Below are 24,309 nucleotides of genomic sequence, written 5' to 3' on the forward strand. Positions count from 1 at the left end.
TCTCTCTCTCTGTCTCTCTCTCTCTCTCTGTCTCTCTCTCTCCCTCTCTCTCTCTCTCTCTCTCTCTCTCTCTCTCTGTCTCTCTCTCTGTCTATCTCTCTCTGTCTCTCTCTGTCTCTCTCTCTCTCTCTCTCTCTCTCTCTCTCTAACTCTGTCTCTCTCTCTGTCTCTCTCCCTCTCTCTCTCTCTCTCTCTCTCTCTCACTCTCCCTCTCCCTCTCTCTCTCTCTCTCTCTCTCTTCTCTCTCTCTCTCTCTCTGCCATCTCCTCTCTGCTCTCATACACACTTTGTTCTACCCTCTTAAGATTGACATGACATAGAGTACATATACATATGTTTACATATACATAGCATATATAGAGCATATTTAGACCTGTCACATCTCCCCGCTGATATGCATAGTGTAGGAGGAGGATATATATATCAGCGGGGAGATGTGACAGGTCTAAATATGCTGTATATATGCTATGTAAACATATGTACTGTATATGTACTCTATGTCAACACCACTGAGAGAAATACATCAAGTGCTCTCGCTAAAGAGTATACATGCAGACATATCTGCATAGACATATAAAAACATGAGACACACACACACACACCATCCACACACACATGGGCACACACACACACACACACACACACACACACACACACACACACACACACACACACACACACAACACAAACAAACACATACACACAACACACACAACACACACACACAAACTCAGAAGCTTCACAATCTCATCCATCCTTCAGAGAGGAGCAGCTGGGGTAAACAGAGCAGGACCTGTCTAGGAGGGGTGTATGTGGTGGTGGTTGTGGTGGTGGGGGAGGGATCAGACCAGAAATAACATTCCACTCTTACAGACTGATAGGGAAAAGGAGATGGGGTGAGAGGTTTTCATCCACACCAGTGAGAAAGTCATCTCCAGCTTTATCCTATTTACCACACATCTATCTGAGCTTTATAAATATACAGGAGTGTGCATGTCTGTGTTGGGCTGACAGAGCTGGCGTGTCTGTGCCGTTTGTCTATCGCCTGCTCTTCTCTTTGGTAGGCCGAGCCTGTTCACCGCGCCGCACAATCTGTCTGCTCCACTGCCTGCCTGGGCTCTAGGCCTGTCCATCTGTTTGTCTGTCTGCCTCCTGGCTTCGTGTCTACCCAAAAGCCTCAGCTTTAACAGGGTCTCCCTCTCCCTGCTGCTATTCACATCCACATGCATGACATCCAGCCCACTGCTCAAGACAAGCTGCTTCTCCTCTGCTGAGTTGGATAACACAGCACAGTGCAGGTAGACCCCAGCATCCATATAAATGACCAGGGCTGCACCTCTGCTCTGCTCTGACAGGCTCCTGGCAAATATCACTATTCCTCCACTGATCCTCCAATGTAGAAACAGCCTGGTATTATACAGTGTTATTTTACAATATGAGTTGCTGAGTTAGAATAAAAGGTTGCTGTGTTAGAATGATAATTGTGGTGCCCAAGTGTGAGAGGTTGCTGCTTGCTGTGTTTGAATTAGCGCTTTGCTGTACAAGTGTGAGAGGTTCGCTATCTCCAGAGGAGAAGTTGCCGTGTAAGACCGCTAAGATCTGTGGCTGTTGGAGGGCCAATCGATTAAAGAAAGCAGAGGCAACTGAAACACTCTGTCCCTTCGTTTGCTGAAAAACCCTTTGTAGCTGTCACAGGGCTCCTGTCCTCTTGGCTAGCGACACCGCTCCGTTCTCTCAGCCCCATTTGTGCCTCTCTACCCTTTCTACCCTGCGAGAGCGTCAATTTTCAGACTGCCATCATTTTCCAATCAAAGCAAATGGGGGGTTAAATACCTGTAACGTGTGGGATGGGGTGAGCAGAGCAGGAGAGTGCAGTAGCGGCCTAATTGTCATGGAACGACCTACTGAGTGAACAGGAACCAGGCGGGACAAATAGGACAATTAAAAGTCTCTACACACTGACTGGGGCTCACACACTTACACACTGACTGGGGCTCACACACCTACACACTGACAGGGGCTCACACACCTACACACTGACTGGGGCTCACACACCTACACACTGACTGGGGCTCACACACCTACACACTGACTGGGGCTCCAACCCTTATACACTGACTGGGGCTCACACACCTACACACTGACTGGGGCTCCAACCCTTATACACTGACTGGGGCTCACACACCTACACACTGACTGGGGCTCACACACCTACACACTGACAGGGGCTCACACACCTACACACTGACTGGGGCTCCAACCCTTATACACTGACTGGGGCTCACACACCTACACACTGACAGGGGCTCACACACCTACACACTGACTGGGGCTCACACACCTACACACTGACTGGGGCTCACACACCTACACACTGACTGGGGCTCACACACCTACACACTGACAGGGGCTCACACACCTACACACTGACTGGGGCTCACACACTTACACACTGACTGGGGCTCACACACCTACACACTGACAGGGGCTCACACACCTACACACTGACTGGGGCTCACACACCTACACACTGACTGGGGCTCACACACCTACACACTGACTGGGGCTCACACACCTACACACTGACAGGGGCTCACACACCTACACACTGACTGGGGCTCACACACCTACACACTGACTGGGGCTCACACACCTACACACTGACAGGGGCTCACACACCTACACACTGACAGGGGCTCACACACCTACACACTGACTGGGGCTCCAACACTTACACACTGACTGGGGCTCACACACTTACACACTGACTGGGGCTCACAATGGGGGATTAGGTGGCTGGGTGGTGTTCAGCTGGATAGCAGCTCAGGACCAAGCACAGGAAGTGCCTGGTAAAGGTAGGTCGCCTAGCGGTTAGAGCGTTGGGCCAGTCACCGAAAAATAGCTAGTTTGAATCCCTGAGCTGACAAGGCAAAAAATCTGTTGATGTGCCCTTGAGCAAGGCACTTAACCCTAATTGCTCCAGTGTCGCTTTTGATAATGGCAGACCCTGGCCGTGACCCCACTGTCCGAGGTTGTCTCAAGGGTAGTTGGGAAATGCAAAAAAAAACATTTCCAATTAATACACAGTTGTGCATGTGTGAAATAGGACAAATATAAGCACCCACCAAATTATTATTATAATTAGGTACACTCCTCTCCCCTCCCCACTGGCTCCAGTCCCTTCACCACCATACACACTACACTGCCCACTGTCACATCCAGGTAGCTGGGCCATCCACCAACCACATGGGCTGGGTGGGAGTGAATCCCCGGGCTAGCTGCCATGAGTCAGTCAGGACTGGTTGGAGTGTGTTTGTTATTCAGGGGGATAGCTCTCCTCTCCTCTCCTGTCGTCTGTAAAAAATTAGCCGGGAGCTTGGCGGTGAGTGTGCGAGGGCTGTCATGTCACACACAGAAAGACATGGAGGATGAGATGGGCCAAGAGAAGAGTTCACTACTCAGACCTGAGACTCTCAATCAGGCTCCCTCAGAGCATCCACTTCCCTCCTGAACACACACAAACACCAAACACACACACACACACACACACACACACACACACACACACACACACACACACAGACAACTCCACTATCTATAGGCCACAAGCATAGGCTTTTTGATCCTCATTATAGTGCTGCTACGACTGCCCAGTTAGATAAAGGCGTATTAGTAAGCATCACCATCTCTGAAACACAGCTGACTCCATGCCAGACTGAGAGGGCAGGAGTTAACCAGTGGTCGTGACCTTCACAATAGATCTCTCATTCACATTAACATTGTGGGTGTTGTGGGGAGGTGTATGGGCGGGTCAGCCCTGTATCAGCCCTGTATCATCCCTGTATCATCCCTGTATCAGGCCTGTATCATCCCTGTATCAGCCCTGTATCAGGCCTGTATCATCCCTGTATCAGGCCTGTATCATCCCTGTATCAGGCCTGTATCATCCCTGTATCATCCCTGTATCAGCCCTGTATCAGGCCTGTATCAGGCCTGCAGCCATGCTTTCCACTGGGATGCACTACAGAGTGGATTATATCAGTCTACTTAAAAGAGCTAGCACGCTGGAGAAAGGAAACGGCATGAATCATCCACTATAGCCTTCCAAGTCCCAGCTGAACAGTAAAAAGCAGTGATGGTATGAAAATGTCAGTCAGCTGAGTGATGCCAAGCCTGTGGGCACAGGGCATGGGATTATTAACTTATGAAAAATGAGCTCACAGCCATAAGACTGCTGAATATTGACAATGAAGGTTGTTTAAAGGGTGAAATGACTTATAACTCAGTGCAAACGTCATCACACTTTAACAGGGTTGATTCAGGACATTCGGACATTTACATTTACATTTGAGTAATTTAGCAGACACTCTTATCCAGAGCGACTTACAATTAGTGCATTCATCTGAAAATAGGTGGGACAACCACATATCACAGTCATAGTAAGTAAATTTTTCTTCAAGAAAGTAGCTATCACCAAAGTCAGAACTAGTAAAAAAATGTTGAGTGCGAGTGTTAGTTCACGAAAGGCATCGTCTTTTGTCCCTCTTGTTTTGGGGCGTCGGGGTGCAGTGGGATTATTTAAGATACTCTTTGAAGAGGTAGGATTTCAGATGTTTTCGGAAGATGGGCAGGGCCTCTACTGTCCTAGCTTCAGGGGGAAGCTGGTTCCACCATTGGGGTGGCAGAACAGAGAAGAGTTTGGACTGGGCTGAGCGCGAGCTGACACCCCGTAAAGGGTGGGAGGGCCAAGAGACCAGAGGTGTCAGAATGGAGTGCTCGGGTTGGGGTGTAGGGTTTAGGCATAGCATGAAAGGGAGGGGCAGGTCCTCTTGCTGCTCCGTAGGCAAGTACCGCAAGCTTTGACTGGAAGCCAATGGAGTGTACGGAGAAGCGGGGTGACATGGGAGAACTTGGGAAGGTTGAACACCAGGCGGGCTGCAGAATTCTGGATAAGTTGCACCAACAGAATCAGACGCAATTTGTGTATAGAGTACAAAAGTGTTTTTTTACGACACAGTCAAAAACAATGCTACATTCTTAGAAAAAAGGTGCTATCTAGAACCTAAAAGGGTTCTTCGGCTGTCCCCATAGGAGAACCCTTTGAAGAACCCTTTTTGGTTACATGTAGAACCCTTTTGGTTCCAGGTAGAACACTTTTGGGTTCAAGGTAGTACCCTTTCCACAAAAGGTTCTACATGGAACCCATAAAGGTTCTTTCTGGAACCAAAAAGGGTTATCCTATTGGGAGAAAAAAAATCCAAGAGTGTAGCTTACATAATGAGTCTATTATTTACACATGAAATGGAAGTGGAATATAACTTGGTAAAACAGGCAGCTTCTGTTTCTTCATTTTTCAGTCTGTGTTGCATTTAGTTGCAATCATTGCAGCTAAAGGTGGCACAACCAGTGTAAGGGGGCAACTACTTTTTCACAGAGGGGCATTGGGCGTTGCATAACTTTACTTATTAAATCAATTAATTATTTATCAAAATGTTGTGTTATTTGTTCACTCAGGTTCCCTTTAGCTAATATTAGGTTTTGGTTGAAGATCTGATCACATTCAGTGTAAAAACAATATGCAGAAATAGAGAAAATCAGAAAGGCTGCAAAGATTTTTTACTGCACTACATAAAAACACATGGCACCTGTCGGCTATTCATTGATGAAACTACTTTACACCCACAGCACTGTTATTGACCTTTTTATTAATATAACTATTTTTAAATGTTTTTAACATACTGTATGTTCTATGTTTCAACTGAACTTTAAGTGACTGTCTTACAGCATACATGTAAATGTTGGATCTATCACTGGCTTTCATTATATGGCTGTAATTCTTATGTCCATATACACACTAGCAGTATAGCAGTATGAAATGGGTTTTGAGTTTGACACAGTCAAGATGTATTACAGAACATGAAGACCGCCCGGTATGTAACTGAAATTCTGGTACCTTCCACAGTGATATAGGACAGGGTTCCCCATCTGGCAGCCCGCTGTCAGATCTTTTAAAATATATTTTTAAATATTGTTGGATATAAAATACTCTAAATACACCAGCAAATCAGCTCAAAGTGATTTTAATTTTGGAAATCTGTTCCAAAGTATTCCTATGCATAATAGAGAGATATACAGTGCCTTCAGAAAGTATTCATACACTTTGTTGTGTTACAGCCTGAATTCAAAATGGATTCAATAGATTGTTTCCTTTACCAATCTACAAACAATACCTCAAATTCTAGCAAAATGTATAGCGCATAGAATTAAAAAGGTATTGTCAGACATTATTCATTCTAATCAGACAGGTTTTTTACATGGACGATACATTGGAGATAATAGAACACTATGAAAAATCTGGGAAACCAGGCCTGCTATTCATAGCAGACTTTGAAAAGGCATTTGATAAAGTACGACTGAAGTTTATATATAAATGCCTGGAGCATTTCAATTTTGGAGAATCTCTTATTTAAAAAAAAAAGTATTTATTTATTTAACCTTTATTTAACCAGGTAAGCCAGTTGAGAACAAGTTCTCATTTACAACTGCGACCTGGCCAAGATAAAGCAAAGCAGTTCGATAAAAACAACAACACGGAGTTACATATGGAATAAACAAAACGTACAGTCAATAACACAATAGAAAATCTATATACAGTGTGTGCAAATGTAGTAGTCCTCTGTAGCTCAATTGGTAGAGCATGGCGCTTGTAACGCCAGGGTAGTGGGTTCGATCCCTGGGACCACCCATACGTAAAAATGTATGCACGCATGACTGTAAGTCGCTTTGGATAAAAGCGTCTGCTAAATGGCATATTATTATTATATTATTATTAGTAAGTTATGGAGGTAAGACAATAAATAGGCCATAGTGCAAAATAATTTTTATTTAGTATTAACACTGGAGTGATAGATGTGCAGAAGATGGTGTGCAAATAGAGATACTGGGGTGCAAATTAGCAAAATAATTAACAATGTAAATAACAATATGGGGATGAGGTAGTTGGGTGGGCTAATTACAGATGGGCTGTGTACAGGTGCAGTGATCGGTAAGCTGCTCTGACAACTGATGCTTAAAGTTAGTGAGGGAGATAAGTGTCTCCAGCTTCAGATATTTTTGCAGTTAGTTCCAGTCATTTGCAGCAGAGAACTGGAAGGAATGGCGGCCAAAGGAGGTGTTGGCTTTGGGGATGACCAGTGAGATATACCTGCTGGAACGCATACTACGGGTGGGTGTTGCTATGTTGACCAATGATCTAAGATAAGGCGGGATTTGCCTAGAAGTGATTTATAGATGACCTGGAGTCAGTGGGTTTGGCGACAAATATGTAGTGAGGGCCAGCCAACGAGAGCGTACAGGTCACAATGGTGGGTAGTATATTCGGAGAGTACGACCCTGCCTTACACAGGAAGCGGCACAGGTCCTAATCCAGGCACTTGTCATCTCCCGTCTGGATTACTGCAACTCGCTGTTGGCTGGGCTCCCTGCCTGTGCCATTAAACCCCTACAACTCATCCAAAATGCCGCAGCCCGTCTGGTGTTCAACCTTCCCAAGTTCTCTCACGTCACCCCGCTCCTCCACACACTCCACTGGCTTCCAGTTGAAGCTCGCATCTGCTACAAGACCATGGTGCTTGCCTACGGAGCTGTGAGGGGAACGGCACCTCCGTACGTTCAGGCTCTGATCAGTCCCTACACCCAAACGAGGGCATTGCGTTCATCCACCTCTGGCCTGCTGGCTCCCCTACCTCTGCGGAAGCATAGTTCCCGCTCAGCCCAGTCAAAACTGTTCGCTGCTCTGGCACCCCAATGGTGGAACAAGCTCCCTCACGACGCCAGGACAGCGGAGTCACTCACCACCTTCCGGAGACATTTGAAACCCCACCTCTTTAAGGAATACCTGGGATAGGATAAAGTAATCCTTCTACCCCCCCCCTTACCCCAACCCAAAAAAAAAAAAAAAGAAAAAAACATTGTAAAGTGGTGATCCCACTGGCTATAAGGTGAATGCACCTATTTGTAAGTCGCTCTGGATAAGAGCGTCTGCTAAATGACGTAAATGTAAAAAATGTAAATGTATATGGGGCTTTGGTGACAAAACGGATGGCACTGTGATCATGTATAGTAACCCTAGGTGTAAAATAGTAAATAATGTCAAGAGGGGTAAAACAAGGTTGTCCACTATTGGCATATCTATTTATTATGGCCATCGAAATGTTAGCTATTAAAATCAGATCCAACAATAATATCAAGGGATTAGAAATCCAGGGCTTAAAAACAAAGGTGTCATTGTACGCTGATGATTCATGTTTTCTTTTAAATCCACAACTTGAATCCCTCCACAGCCTCATAGATGATCTAGATACATTTTCTAACCTCTCTGGATTACAACCAAATTATGATAAATTTACATTTTACATTTTTTGTCATTTAGCAGACTAAATGTACTATATTACGTATTAGATCACTAAAAAAATCAAAATTGTACATGACCATGTAGTTTACCAATAAAATGGTCTGATGGTGATGTGGATATACTCGGAATACATATCCCAAATGAAATAAATGATCTTACTCCAATACATTTTAATAGAAAGTTAGCAAAAATAGATAAGATCTTGCTACCATGGAAAGGTAAATACCTGTCTATTTGTGGAAAAATCACCCTGATTAACTCTTTAGTATTATCCCAGTTTACCTATTTGCTTATGGTCTTGCCTACGCCTAGAGAACAGTTTTTTAAAATTATATGATGAAGAAATATTCCATTTTATTTGGAACGGCAAGCCAGACAAAAATAAACGGGCCTATTTATATAATTAATATGAATTCAGAGGACAGAAATTATTAAATATTAAAGCATTAGACCTATCACTAAAAGCTTCAGTCATACAAAAGTTATACTTAAATCCGAACTGGTTCTCTGATTGGAGAGGTTGAGGGTAGAGGAAGTTCAGGAGTAAAAACAAACAAAATATAATTATTGTAAAATTGACTGCGTCCATAAAACGCATATAGTATGTATAAGCTGGAAGTAGAGGCCTTAGCGTTGTTGTTCACTAGTTTACTCCAATTAGGGAAGGGGTGGTGGGGTTGTAAAGTAATAAAGGGAAATATATATTTTTTTAAGGATATGTATATATTTGTATGTATATGTATTTATATGTAAATTATGTATGTATATATATATATATATATATATATATATATATATATATATATATATATATTTGCGAGTTTAAAAAAACATATGGGGGATTGGAAGTGATGCAGACAATTACATTGATGGAAGTTACAATCTATCTGCAATATTAAAGCTGATCTACCCCAAAGAAAAAGAAGACGAAAAACAATACCTCATAATGACAAAGTGAAAACATGTTTTTAGAAATGTTTGCAAATGTATTGAAAATTAAATACAGAAATATCTAATTGTCATGAGTATTCACACCCTTGAGTAAATACATGTCAGAATCCCCTTTGGCAGCGATTACAGATGTGAGTCTTTTTTGAGTAAGTCTCTAAGAGTTTTGCACACCTGGATTGTACAATATTTACACATTATTCTTTAAAAAATTCCGTCAAGTTGGTTGTTGATCCCTGCAAGACAGCCATTTTCAAGTCGATTTAAGTCAAACTATAACTAGACTACTCAGGAACATTCAATGTCGACTTGTTAAGCAATGTTAAGCAATTCAAGTGTATATTTGGCCTTGTGTTTTAGGTTATTGTCCTGCTGAAAACAGACTGTACCAGGTTTTCCATTTCTTTTTATCCTAAAAACCTCCCTAGTCCTTGCCGTTAACAAGAATACCCATAACATGATGCAGCTACCACCATGCTTGAAAATATGAAGAGTGGTACTCAGTAATGTGTTGTGTTGGATTTGCCAGAAACCTAACGCTTTATATTTAGGACATAAAGTCAATTTATTTGCCAATTTCTGGGCAGTTTTAGTTTAGTGCCTTATTGCAAACAGGATACATGTTTTGGAATATTTTTATTCTGTACAGCCTTCCTTCTTTCCACTCTGTCATTTAGGTTAGTATTGTGGAGTAACTACAATGTTGTTGATCCATCCTCAGTTTTCTCCTATCACAGCCATTAAACTCTGTAACTGTTTTAAAGTCACCCTTGGCCTCATGGTGAAATCCCTGAGAGGTTTCCTTCCTTTCCAGCAACTGAGTTAGGAAGGACGCCTGTATCTTTGTAGTGACTGGGTCTATTGATACACCATCCGAAGTGTAATTAATAACTTCACCATTCTCAAAGGGATATTCAATGTCTGCTTTTTTTTGGGAGGCATTGGAAAACCTCTCTGGTCTTTGTGTTGAAATTCACTGCTCGACTGAGGGACCTTACAGATAATTGTATGTGTGGGGTACAGAGATGAGGTAGTCATTGAAAAATCATGTTAAACACTATTATTGCACACAGAATGAGTCCATGCAACTTATTATGTGACTTGTTAAGTAAATTTAGCCTCCTGAACTCATTTAGACTTGCCATAACAAAGGGGTTGAATACTTATTGGCTCAAGCCATTTCAGCTTTTAATTTTTAATTAATAAAAAAATTATCTAAAAACATAATTCCACTTTGACACTATGGGCTTTATTTTCGGGCTGGCGTTAAGGCGGCGCTAGTGTCAAACGCACGTTAGTTTGCAATTTCGTCATGTAAAAACTGTCGCACTGGCATTTTCCAGCCCTAACGCCAGGTTTGGCAATTTACCTGTCTCAAATCAGTTCGCTTGCGCTCAGATGGGCGGGGTGGAAATATTTGATGTGTGTCCTTAAAAACATGATCCAAAGTGCTAATTTCAGGCAGCGCTGAAAGGGATATTTAAGACCAACCAAAAGCTGGTTTTAGTAGTAACGCTGTTGGTTATGGCATGAATGTTGACAGCGGAAACGCAGCCTATCTAGCCGTGATGCAAACTGCCCATATGCGCATGGAACAAGAGTAGCCTAATGTGCTTTTGGTGCCAGTATACTGTGTTTGAGCTGACATTTCCCTTTTTATGCATTGTAGGCAGGCCCACATTATTTTTGCCATGCAGGTCCCGTTTTGGATGTGCGTAAAACCCTCCATAGTCTGTGTTGTTTTAATATTATATGCCCACAGGGAGAAATGATGGTGCCTTTAAATGTGACATTGCCTATTTAAAACAAGTTGTTGTTCCAATTTGATTATAATTATTAGTTCTCTTTTTAGGCCTTATCAATAATGAATTTAATCTTGCTTATTGACAATGTCTATGCTCAGCCATAATGCAATTTACAGTAGGCCTAGCCTCTATATCAGTGTGAATCCTATTGAAGCCATGCAATTACTTAGAACAATGTGGACTGCAAATGGGTTCAAGTTAACCTATTTATCAAAGATGGGATAGGTCTACATTTTGTTATTTCGTTTCTGTAAGCCATTTAACAAACTATAATGGACTAACATTGGAATTGGAGTTGATTCCAAGGCAATACATAAAAGACCGTAAATACACAACCTGAAGCAACCACATATTTCGCCATGGAGCACATTCTGATTGGCCAGTGAGGGGCCAAGCCTCGACACACCCCTGAACCTATAACGCTACCACCTGCGCTTAGATTTACCATTGCATTAGGTTTGTTACAATAGAGCCCTATGGGGTATTGTGTTTAGGCCAGTGACAAAATCTCAATTTAATAAATTTTCTATTCAAGCTGTAACACAACAAAATGCGGAAAAAGTAAAGGGGTGTGAATACTTTCTGAAGGCACTGTATGTGATCGTATACAAATACAAGCAAGGTTTGAAATGATTATGTTTTAGTCAAATAATATATCTGTTTGGGCTTCTTGTGGTCAATTTGCAGTCTACTAATTATTTGTAATTATGTTTTGGCCCCCTGACCAGGCTCTGAATCTAGTTGATGATCCCTGATATAGGAGAAGAATGTCCTTTGGACTAAATTATACTATATCGATCTAAAACAATTTGGGTCAAATATGGATTCTATGTACATAATATCTTTCAACATTCAGTTTCTCCAGCAACACCTCTCCCTGTTTTCATACAGTATATGGAGGCATGCATGTAATTTACAGCCTTCCCTCCCTGCTCCATTCAGTGTGGGGTAGAAGCAGTGCTGCCTGTCTGCCTGCCTGCCTGCGTCCCTCCCTCCCTGCCTGCCTGCTCACTACAGTAATTGGTTGGCCATGTCAGGGGACCTGACTAAAAAATTGACCACTAACAGAAGATTCATCCCTGCGGCAGTGATCATTCTCTACTGAGGAATATCATAAATGACACCTTTAAGAACATTACCTTGGGGCAGTTCACTAAAATACGGCCCATTTTAACAGCACACTACATCTACAGATCTGAGCCACTACTTGATAGGTGTATATTATGCATTCATATAAGAAGGCGGTCGGGGTGGTGGAGGGAGCAGAAATCATTGCTTCAATTGGAGGGATGACTAAATGACTCTTGTCAAAGAGAGGGGGCAACCTGCCAACAACTATAACATTAGAATCATCTTAGAATCTAGCTCCATCCTACTGTTCCCTCATATTACTAGCCTCCCTCCAATCACTGATACTAATGGCAATCACGGGGAAAGTATGCTGAAAGGTATGAGAAAGGCCCAGGTTTACCTGGAGAGCAGAACTCCCTGCAACTTGAATTAAATTACATGAGAGACTTGGGACTGTGGTCATTATTGATACATGTACAGCAACTTTGCCTATGACACAGAAATCTATATTTCCCCCAACACACACACAAACATGCATGCACGCACGCACATAGAAAAAATGCTGTCAGGAGCTACAGTGGGGAAAAAAAGTATTTAGTCAGCCACCAATTGTGCAAGTTCTCCCACTTAAAAAGATGAGAGAGGCCTGTAATTTTCATCATAGGTACACGTCAACTATGACAGACAAATTGAGAAAAAAAATCCAGAAAATCACATTGTAAGATTTTTAATGAATTTATTTGCAAATTATGGTGGAAAATAAGTATTTGGTCAATAACAAAAGTTTCTCAATACTTTGTTATATACCCTTTGTTGGCAATAACACAGGTCAAACGTTTTCTGTAAGTCTTCACAAGGTTTTCACACACTGTTGCTGGTATTTTGGCCCATTCCTCCATGCAGATCTCCTCTAGAGCAGTGATGTTTTGGGGCTGTCGCTGGGCAACACGGACTTTCAACTCCCTCCAAAGATTTTCTATGGGGTTGAGATCTGGAGACTGGTTAGGCCACTCCAGGACCTTGAAATGCTTCTTACGAAGCTACTCCTTCGTTGCCCGGGCGGTGTGTTTGGGATCATTGTCATGCTGAAAGACCCAGCCACGTTTCATCTTCAATGCCCTTGCTGATGGAAGGAGGTTTTCACTCAAAATCTCACGATACATGGCCCCATTCATTCTTTCCTTTTCATTCATCAGTCGTCCTGGTCCCTTTGCAGAAAAACAGCCCCAAAGCATGATGTTTCCACCCCCATGCTTCACAGTAGGTATGGTGTTCTTTGGATGCAACTCAGCATTCTTTGTCCTCCAAACACGACAAGTTGAGTTTTGACCAAAAAGTTCTATTTTGGTTTCATCTGACCATATGACATTCTCCCAATCCTCTTCTGGATCATCCAAATGCACTCTAGCAAACTTCAGACGGGCCTGGACATGTACTGGCTTAAGCAGGGGGACACGTCTGGCACTGCAGGATTTGAGTCCCTGGCGGCGTAGTGTGTTACTGATGGTAGGCTTTGTTACTTTGGTCCCAGCTCTCTGCAGGTCATTCACTAGGTCCGCCCGTGTGGTTCTGGGATTTTTGCTCACCGTTCTTGTGATCATTTTGACCCCACGGGGTGAGATCTTGCGTGGAGCCCCAGATCGAGGGAGATTGTCAGTGGTCTTGTATGTCTTCCATTTCCTAATAATTGCTCCCACAGTTGATTTCTTCAAACCAAGCTGCTTACCTATTGCAGATTCAGTCTTCCCAGCCAGGTGCAGGTCTACAATTTTGTTTCTGGTGTCCTTTGACAGCTCTTTGGTCTTGGCCATAGTGGAGTTTGGAGTGTGACTGTTTGAGGTTGTGGACAGGTGTCTTTTATACTGATAACAAGTTCAAACAGGTGCCATTCATACAGGTAACGAGTGGAGGACAGAGGAGCCTCTTAAAGAAGAAGTTACAGGTCTGTGAGAGCCAGAAATCTTGCTTGTTTGTAGGTGACCAAATACTTATTTTCCACCATAATTTGCAAATAAATTCATAAAAAATCCTACAATGTGATCTTCTGGAGAAAAAAATTCTAAATTTGTCATAGTTGACGTGTACCTATGATGAAAATTACAGGCCTCTCTCATATTTTTAAGTGGGAGAACTTGCACAATTGGTGGCTGACTAAATACTTTTTTTCCCAACTGTATATGCCTCCGCGTCGGAAAACAGAGTGCCAGAAACCAAATAGAAATCCTGAAATGTGAGGCCTCTGGTCTGGTTCCTCTCCCCTGAGTTAGATTATACAGACGTCTCTCTTCCTCACTCTAATCTCTCTCTCTCTCTCTCTCTCTCTTCTCTCTCTCTCTCTCTCTCTCTCTCTCCTCTCTTCTCTCTTCTCTCTTCTCTCTCTCTCTCTATGCCTCTGACACTTCCCTGCCTCTGCCTGTACTTCTCTCTGTGATAAAGCTCCCATTAGAACAGCTTTATTTCAAAACATTACTTCTGCTGTGTCACTTTGACAAGGTCAGCCCTGACTCAGAGTTGGAGCGGCAGCTTTCTCCCTCCTGAAATGTACCTTCTGGTCTTTTCATTTAGTGAATATATTTTGATTAGAGGATAATTAACTCTGTTACAACCTGCTGAGATGAATAATCTAGCTACAAATCCAATGGCAGCAGCTGATCACAGTTACCAATCTGCTTCCAAAGCCAAACTCCACCAGATTTCAATGTGTTTTCTCATTTTCACATTGCGCTACAGTTTCTCTTCCTGCCCCAGTGTGCCAAAGCTATCTCCCTACTTGGACAATGTGGACACATCACTCACTGACTAACTCAAAGCAGCTCCAACAAAACACAGCACACTCAGGAAGAGATGGCCAAAAGAGACAAGGTTTTCAGGCTTGTAGTTGTAAAGCACTGCACTGTGGCATTTGAGAAATTGAGAATATAATTGATTAATGCAAACCAAAATGAACACTGTGTGATATATTCAGATGTGTATAGCAATTAAAGAGGAATAATACAGTGGGTCCCAGTGAGCCCCAAAATCAGTGTTTCCTTAAAGCCGAGTGTGTCTGAGCGGTCCCATCTGTCAGAGAGGCGCTGCAGCGTGGCTTGTAGTGCTGCTGTAACATGGTGTGTGTGAGTGTGTGTGCATGTGTGAGTGTGTGTGCTCTGCTGACTGACTGACAGACAGTGTCACTCCCTCCCTCATCGTCCCTGGCCGTCCTACCAGTCATCCATCAGGGCTCATCAGCATGGCCAACAGCAGCCCATTAGGCCCAGCACACAAGTTTGCACAAATGAATGACAATCTCTGCCTGATGATAAATGTCACACTGGTGCTGAAGTGCTGTCAGTTTCTCACGGTTCCCTCCACACGGTGCCACACCACACCATCTCAGAGGACCGCTGACTGCAGCTTCTTGGTTCCACTTCAAGACTATGGTTCCACTACAAGACTATGGTTCCACTACAAGACTAAAGTTCCACTACAAGGCGTACGGTTCCACTACAAGACTATGGTTCCACTATAAGACTATGGTTCCACTACAAGACTATGGTTCCACTACCAGACTACGGTTCCACTACAAGAATATGGTTCCACCACAAGACTATGGTTCCACTACAAGACTACGGTTCCATTATAAGACTACGGTTCCACTACAAGACTATGGTTTCACTACAAGGCGTACAGTCCCACAATGGTTCTACTATGATTCTACTACACTAAGATGTTCCTCACCAACCAGGAACCCTCTCCATGAGGAACTGTGGTTGAATGACTAATGGTTATGCGATAAGCTACCCAATCAGCACCCCTCTACCGATTGATAGCATAAATAAACATAATGCATATAACAGGTGTAAGTCTGTAGCACACACCACCATGTGGTGATATACAGGGCCACCTGAAGAGACATCTAGAGAGATGAGATGAGGCCTTATTGTCATTCAGCCTCCGTCTCCTGGCCACCTCATAGATGAGGGAGAGGGAGTTGGTGATCAGGAGGCCATTGAGAGAGAGAGAGAGAGAGAGAGAGAGAGAGAGAGAGAGAGAGAGAGAGAGAGAGAGAGAGAGAGAGAGAGAGAGAGAGAGAGAGAGAGAGAGCGAGAAGGGGCCATTTTCTCAATAACTCTCTCGCTCCTGATTCGCTCCTGCCCTGGGGGCTCCACAGTAATCAGATCTGAAAAGGCTGTGAACGGAAGAGGTAGCGAGAGAGGGAGAGAGAGAGATAAAGAGAGAGAGCGAGTGGGATAAAGAGAGAGAGAGAAAAACAACTTTCTTCATCTCTCCCTCTCTTCCTCCTGTACTCAGACCCAGTCCTTCTCCAACCAGCAGATCAAGGCCTGGGTAGATGAGTGCAGCCAGGCAGGAGATTCAGCATGTCACCCTGACATGGAGAGGAGAGGAGGAGAGTAGTAGGAGAGGACAGGGTAGTTTCACTGGGTCAGAGGGACACCCACATTCTTCCACTACGTCAACCCAGCTATACATACACCATCCCGGGTGCAGTGCTGCTCCACACATGAACCCTGAGTGATTAAGTAAGTCCTCCAGGATCCACTCACACACACACAAACATGCTAGTGCACAAACACACACACAAAGACACGCGCATGTATATACACACACACACCATGGTTAGATCACATCTCAATGTGCACTGATCCTACCTGTCACCGGATCCCTGAGATGATGAGCTAGGCTAGGGGGAGGAGGGGTCACCTGGGTGCTGTGGTTCATGTACACTCCCAAGCAAAGAGTGGTCTCTCTGTCCGTCCCTCTGTCTTTCTGTCTGTCTGTGCTGTCTGTCTTTCTGTGCTGTCTGTAGCAGAATAGCAGGCCTACTGGAAGGGTATACATTTACATTTTACATTTTAGTCATTTAGCAGACGCTCTTATCCAGAGTGGGTGCATACATTTTTCATACTGGCCCCCCATGGGAATCAAACCCACAACCCTGGCGTTGCAAGCGCCATGCTCTACCAACTCAGCTACAGGAGGCCCAAAGGGATAGCGCCAGGAGGTATTATTATAAATCTTAACATTACAGGGAGTCATGTCCAGTGGATATCCATGAATTATCTGAGATCCCGGGTATTGAGGGAATGTATTAGGTCTGTTTCAGAAATGACTTAATTGGGTGAACTCAGATATTAAATCCTGAAAAAAATCATTTTTATCTTCCCTGCTTTCCGTCCATCTATTCCGTGCACTCTGTTGGAGCTCTGAGGGGCCAAAGCGGGATGTTTTAGATTTTAGAGAGTTCTGTTCACCCCCTCTCCTCTCTCCAGCAGAGGACAAGCCTTCTGAATGTTTTATGGGGGGCTGCATATGCCCAGAGTGGAAATCAAAAGCAGGCGGCGTTGGGTGGCGAGAGGAATTCTCACGAGGGCGACACGCGCTCCGTCCTCGCCTCAACAGTCTGGCCCATACTAGTTGTCCCTTCCCTAATGTCCACCCCTCTGGACCTGTGGCCTGTGTTTCTACTTCTGCTGCATTCCCTCGCAGTCGGTCGCCTGGCATTGAGTTGACTATATCCTCTATTAAAGGAAGGGAGGGTTCATCATGCAACTGTGGAATTGCCAGGCCATCATTGTAAATAATAATTTGTTCTTGATTGAATCACCTGGATAAATAAATGTTAAATAAAAAAATATATAAATAAAAACCCACGGAGACACTAAAACAGTGTGAATACAGGACCCTGCCTGCCACAGGATTTCACTAAATAATAACAATGATAATAATGACGATGAGTGGAATTAGCAAGTGAAATACACACAGCACAGGCTGTTAGCAGATGATGCTTCAGATATAGCTTTGATCTGAAGCTCCACCAGTGGATTCTAATAGAGGAGAGGAAAACAGGAAGAAGCTTGCTGAACTCCCAGGAACAGTTTTACCCTCTCCTCTGTTGTCTTAGAGACGCTCCTCAACCATCTCATTACAGCACAGAGAGAGAGCGGCACATCAACTTCAGCTATTTTCAACAAGACAAATAACCTGGAGTATTTGAAGTAGCTTTTTATTCTCCTCATTTTCTCTGAAGTTACTCATCTGATGATAACGACGCATGCAATTCCCTGCTAGTCCAATTCAATCCAGCCAGTCGATGGATGGCACAAACAATGCTCCCATCCACTGCAGGGAAAACGAAATAGCAGCCCTGGCTTGGTGCTCCCTGAACGATGAAACCATTTGATGCAATATCATATAAAAATCGATTGCATTGTCTTGGTCTCATAGATCTGCGGGCAGACATTGTCTGTCCCTGGGCTCAAGGAGCAGCTTGTCTGTGACGGAGACAGAGAGAGCGAGAGAGAGAGGGAGCGAAAGAGGAGGATGGAGGGGGGAGAGGGATCAGAACGACTACAACATCTCATCTCCAGCTCAGATAACCAGGCTTGTTTCGCCTCTCCTCCCGTCTCTCAGCTCTCCTCTCCTCTCCTTTACTTTCCTCCTCTCTTCCTCCCTTCTCCACTCCTCTTCTCATCTCCCCCTCTCTTCTCCTCTCCTCCCATTTTATCCCCTCTCCTTGCCTATCCTCCTCTCTCCTTATGTGATTCCTATGAGAGTTGTGTAAGGCTCTGATCAGCAGGGACCGTCACACACACAGAGCGACGCAGGGGGATGAGTTAGGGAACTGGCCTGCGGGAGATTATTTTAGGCCCCCTAAAGTTTTTTGCCAATTTTTTTTTTTTTTTTTTTTTTGTACAAAAAAATAAAAATAAAAAATAAATAAGGAAAGGCAAAAAAAACTAATATCACCACGAATTCAGCAAAAAAATTGTTTCATTTAGGAAATCTGTTCCCAAGTATTCCCACAAATAAAAAACAAGAGGAATTTGATTGCGTCTTAATGTAATTAAGATATTAAATTATTATTTTCCAAACAATCTCTTTTAGGGCTTAGTTGTTACAGTTCATTTGAGGGAATCAGTCAATTGAAATAAATTAATTAGGCCTTAATTTATGGATTTCACATGACTGGGAATACAGATATGCATCTGTTGGTCACAGATACAGTACCTTAAAGAAAATGCGCCTCACAATGGGCCTCAGGATCTCATCATGGTATTTCTGTGCATTCAAATTGCCATCAATAAAATGCAATTGTGTTCGTTGTCCGTAGCTTATGCCTGCCCATACCATAACCCAACCGCCACCATGGGGCACTCTGTTCACAACGTTTACATCAGCAAACCACTCGCCCACACGACGCTATACACGTGGTCTGTGGCTGTGAGGCCGGTTGGACGTACTGGCAAATACTCTAAAACGATGTTGGAGACGGCTTATGGTAGAGAAATGAACATTCAATTGTCTGGCAACAGCTCTGGTGGACATTCCTGCAGTCAGCATGCCAATTGCACGCTCCCTCAAAACATCTGTGGCATTGTGTGACAAAACTGCACATTTTAGAGTGGCCTTTTATTGTCCCCAGCACAAGGTGCACCTGTGTAATTATCATGCTGTTTAATCAGCTTCTTGATATGCCACACCTGTCAGGCGGATAGATTATCTTGGCTAAGGAGAAATGCTCACTAACAGGGATGTAAACAAATTTGTGCACAAAATCTGAGATAAATATTTCTGGGATCTTTTATTTCAGCTCATGAAACATGGGACCAACACTTTACAGGTTACGTTTATATTTTTGTTTAGTGTAATTATGTTCCGGCCCCCCGACCATGCTCTCCAACAAAAATCGGCCCGCGGCTGAATCTAGTTGCCTACCCCTGAGTTAGGGAGAGCCAGTAAGGCCATACATGGGAGAGCCGGTCCTTAGTGGATCTATTTCTACTACACCGACCCTGTCAGTCAGCTCCTATGGTCCTGAAGGAGACCACATAGTAAAGGGAGGAATCCCAACCCATTGAGTGACAGGAGGAGAGTATTCCCTCTAGCCTATCACAGGCCACAGGGCCAACCGTCAGTAGGCTACGCACAGTGTACACACAGGGGGACTGGAGGGGCAGACACTACAGAGACTCAGAACTGTCTGCTGTATAGCAACATGTGACATGAAACTGATGGCTACAGTATGTTCTGTGATACTGAGCATGATTCATCTGATTAGCTGAACTGATGGAATTACCATACACTTTCAACGGTGCATTGAAACAGAAGACAACAGCAGTGAGGTGTGATGAGTCAGATCATTACTGGGCTTCCTGGAAGGCTCTAATCCCTGGTTAATGAACTCTTCCTCTGCCAACGACTTCCCAGCAACACTCTCTCCCTGGCCTGGCTGGCTGCAGTCAAGGTGTGTGTGTGTCTGGTATGGGTGGGGGTTGGAAGAGAAGGACAGGTTCCTCTCACCAGTCCCTCAACCTTACAGGCGGAATTCACACACACAATTTCACGGTTTCTGGGCAGTACACACCACTGAGCTCCCCATCCCAGAGACCCATCGAGTGCACACACAGACACAGGCACTTGCATGCACAAACACACACCACACACACACACACACACACACACATACATGCACGTGCATGTACACACGCACGCACACACACACACAGGCATGCACACACCTGCCCACACACACAGGCGTGCACATACACATACACCTACACACACCGTTGACTCTTTACTATTAACACTCCATTAAAGAGGAAATCAAATATTAATCCTTCAACACCAACCTGGAATTGAAAAGAAGAGTGGACTCACCATTTTATTATTGATTTCATGAAAATGAATTTCACAGACTTTCTCTACAACGTCTTCGCCCTCGAAAGTTATGAAGCCAAATCCTGTGCAGAGGAAGAGAGAGAGAAAGGGAAGGAAGAGGGAGATACAGTGAGTTAGGGGGACTTTGCAAACTTCAGTAACTAAAAGGAAAGGCACCACAGGTCTGATTATTATCATGAGCTGCATGGAGAAACTCTGCCCGGCCGTCTTTTGGAGAGGCAGAATGGCGTCAGCGCTGAGAGGAACGACTGAACAAGGCAGACATTGTCTTCTTTAAATCAGGAATATGATGAAATCTCTGACATTATTAGAGGCACTGGAGGACCTTCTCCACAAAGAGAAGATGGAAAAACAGCACAAAGCCCATTTAATGAGATTCATGGGAGCTGGGGCCTTAGCATCTGAATTTCATTAAATGCATTTTGTGTTCCCCTTCATTGAAATTTCCCTGTATAAGAAGCCCTCGTTTTTATGTTAATGCCGGACTCTGCATATCTGAATGTGTCATTGACCGTGGGATTTTGGGGGGTATGTATAAGATAAAAGCTTAACCCCTTCCTCTACCAAGGAGGCAAGGCTGCGAGACAAGACAACTGCAGCCTTGGCGCACCAGGGAACAGCAGTGCTCTTTTCTCAGCTGTTTTGATGGCTGACGCACAAAGCAATCTGCCTTCTTTATGGCTGGGGTTCCAAGGGAAAATTATTTTCTATTGCAATGTGTTAGAAAGGAAGAGCTAGCATGGAAAAACAAAGAAAGAGGAATAAAATAACAAATGGGAATTAATGGGAACCAGCTCCTATTCAGCCTGTCGTACTGTATACAGCAGACAGTAAAGATCACCTCAGCCTGGGCTTTAACCCACATTACCATAAACAACCACAATGATAAGTCATTATCATGGAGCTCAACAGATGATGGGCTGAAGAGACATTGTGACATGTTGAATGTGATATGGGTTTTGATTTGCCAATTGACGTTAGAAGACAAGAGGTCAAAGGTCATGTAGTCTGAGTCCATTTGGTCAAACTGAACCTATACCATACCCATTATAACAGTAAATACCATATGTGTAATCAGCCTATTCTAAACACAAATACCCAGTCCATAATATTAACAGTCAGCATCCTCCTGGGTTTAGACAGACAGGGCTTTCACATTAAATGGAGGATAAACAGGGTCGGGGTCAGGGGTCAGAGGTCAGAGGTGAGACGAGAGAAGATAAGGAGACAGCAGGGCTGATAAGAAGACCATGGGTAAATAAACCAGTGGCTACCCCTTCTATTCCACCGTGACCTTTGAGTCATCAACACTTAACTCTGACAGCAAGACAAAGGGGAGAGTGTGTAGTGCACATTTGGTCACTTTCACCTGTGCTTAGAGGCACTCCTAAAGCTCTCTATACAATGACTGCTGCTGTTGACTTTAACCACATAGCCCAGTGGCAGGTTTAGTGTGTCATGTTACTGTAACATGATAACACATGCAATATAATGCACATTGAGCACTAGCACTAAACTGCCCCTGGAATCATTTTCTGTGCAATAGGGACAAGTTAAACAAGATACTTTCTCCTGAAAGACGCCACAGAGTCCAGACATGAGTGTGAGCTGATGAAGGAACAGGAGACTCAGCTCAAACAGCAGGTAGCTAGCTGCCTTTTCTTTCCATGTTCTGTGTCAGTCAGTTTATATTGATGTGGACTATGTTAATATGTTTATATTGATGGGGACTATGTTTATATGGATCGTGACTGTATGTTATGTCCGGAGACACTTGAAACCCCACCTCTTTAAGGAATACCTGGGATAGGATAAAGTAATCCTTCTACCCCCCCTTACCCCACCCCAAAGAAAAAAAAAAAAACATATTGTAAAGTGGTGATCCCACTGGCTATAAGGTGAATGCACCAATTTGTAAGTCGCTCTGGATAAGAGCGTCTGCTAAATGATGTAAATGTAAATGTCAATGTAATTTCTAAAGTCCTTGATGAGTGTTGGTGAGATTAAATGTCTATGCAGGGCTAACCTAACATTGCAGGCATAGAAAGGCACCTGAGAGGAGTTCCCACTTCCATAAGTTAGGTTGAAAATACTGTATCCCTGAAAACCGGATGTTAACGCTTTCTGGCGGCTCCGAATAGGCTAATAATGCAGGGTAGGCACTGCAGTGTTCTAACTACTGTCATGAGAGGGAACTCATGCCAAGTTTTCCTTAAATGCCCCGCCCTCCTCTGATGACTTCCTCTATAAGCTCATCAGGACATCCTGGTGCAGCTGGTGGGAAGGAAAGTTGGTCACCCTGCCCTCATCCCATTCCACACTACTTATGTCTGGGGTTTCAAACGTACGTTCTTTCTCTCTCCCTCGTTTCCCTTTTGTTCTCTGCTTCCCTTGTCATTACTCATAATAACAGTCATCTGAGATAGTGAATAGTTTATCTTCCTAAAACTGGCAGAGGATGTCACTGAAACATCTCTAGTGCAACAGGAAAAAACAGGAAAAGCTACATCATTGAGGTTGAATTAAAATACGCAGATAAATCATCAACAGCTATTAATTTGATGCATTCTATATCAGACCAACAGAATATCAATTTAAGAAGTGACATCCTGAGATTGGCTTGCCGTGGGCTGCCTGCCTGTGTGTTTCTGTGGGTGAGGCGAGGCTAAGGAGCGGTGTCGGGAGCTGGAAAATTGGAAGATGCAGCTTGTTTTCCAGCTCGCTCCACCTCCCCCCTCGTCGGCGGCACAAGGACCACTTTTGACAACCAACAAATCAGCCGTCAGGAGCCATTTGTCAAGGCGGAGTGCGGGAGGAGAGAGTGGCGGATGGCTGAGCGGAGCAAGCAGAGAGACAGAAAGAGAGAGACGGGGAGAGGGATTAACACACCTGCCCTCTCTGCAGGAGAGTGCTCCTGTCACCGCACTCTCTCCCTCTGCCACACACTGAGACAGGCAGCTCCTCCTTTAACTGACGGCACATTTTCCACTGCACCATTACACACTGTGGGGTCAGGGCCAAGCCTCAGTCACCACCATCCACCAAGCACTACCATCACCGGCCCACAAGGGGAGCTGCTGAGAGCGGCACTCTGGATGGGCTACTACACCCAAGACTAAATCATAGGCTTCTGACTTAACACAGAAAACATTTCTAATCAGTGTATTGAGTCCAGAGAGCCAGCTCCTATTGCAAGGGGCCTCATTATGGCAGATGTAGAGAGAACACCCTGTAACCAGAGAGTCTGGCTCAGTCTTACTGGGAGTTATTGATAACCTGAGCCCAAACTGCTCTATTAGAGAAACAACCCACTGATCCAAACACTACAGCCATAACACTAACTCTGATACCAGTGAACAGGGTCTCCTGTCCTGTCTGTTTGATGAATATCCT

The 24,309-nt window shown here is 44.0% G+C and overlaps 1 protein-coding gene across 5 annotated transcripts in view; it reads right to left on the reverse strand.

The window, feature by feature from the left end:
• Nucleotides 1–24,309, reverse strand: part of LOC311136086 (RNA-binding protein Musashi homolog 2) — a 323,857-nt gene that overhangs the window by 65,915 nt on the left and 233,633 nt on the right. For all 5 annotated transcript variants that reach the window (XM_084170165.1, XM_084170162.1, XM_084170166.1 and 2 more), the window contains exon 8: nt 20,896–20,978. In XM_084170165.1, coding sequence (XP_084026291.1) covers nt 20,896–20,978 — 83 coding nt within the window. The remainder of the gene's footprint in view (nt 1–20,895; nt 20,979–24,309) is intronic.

Source organism: Coregonus lavaretus, assembly GCF_964263955.1.
Source record: "Coregonus lavaretus genome assembly, chromosome: 10".
Classification (NCBI taxonomy): Eukaryota; Metazoa; Chordata; class Actinopteri; order Salmoniformes; family Salmonidae; genus Coregonus; species Coregonus lavaretus.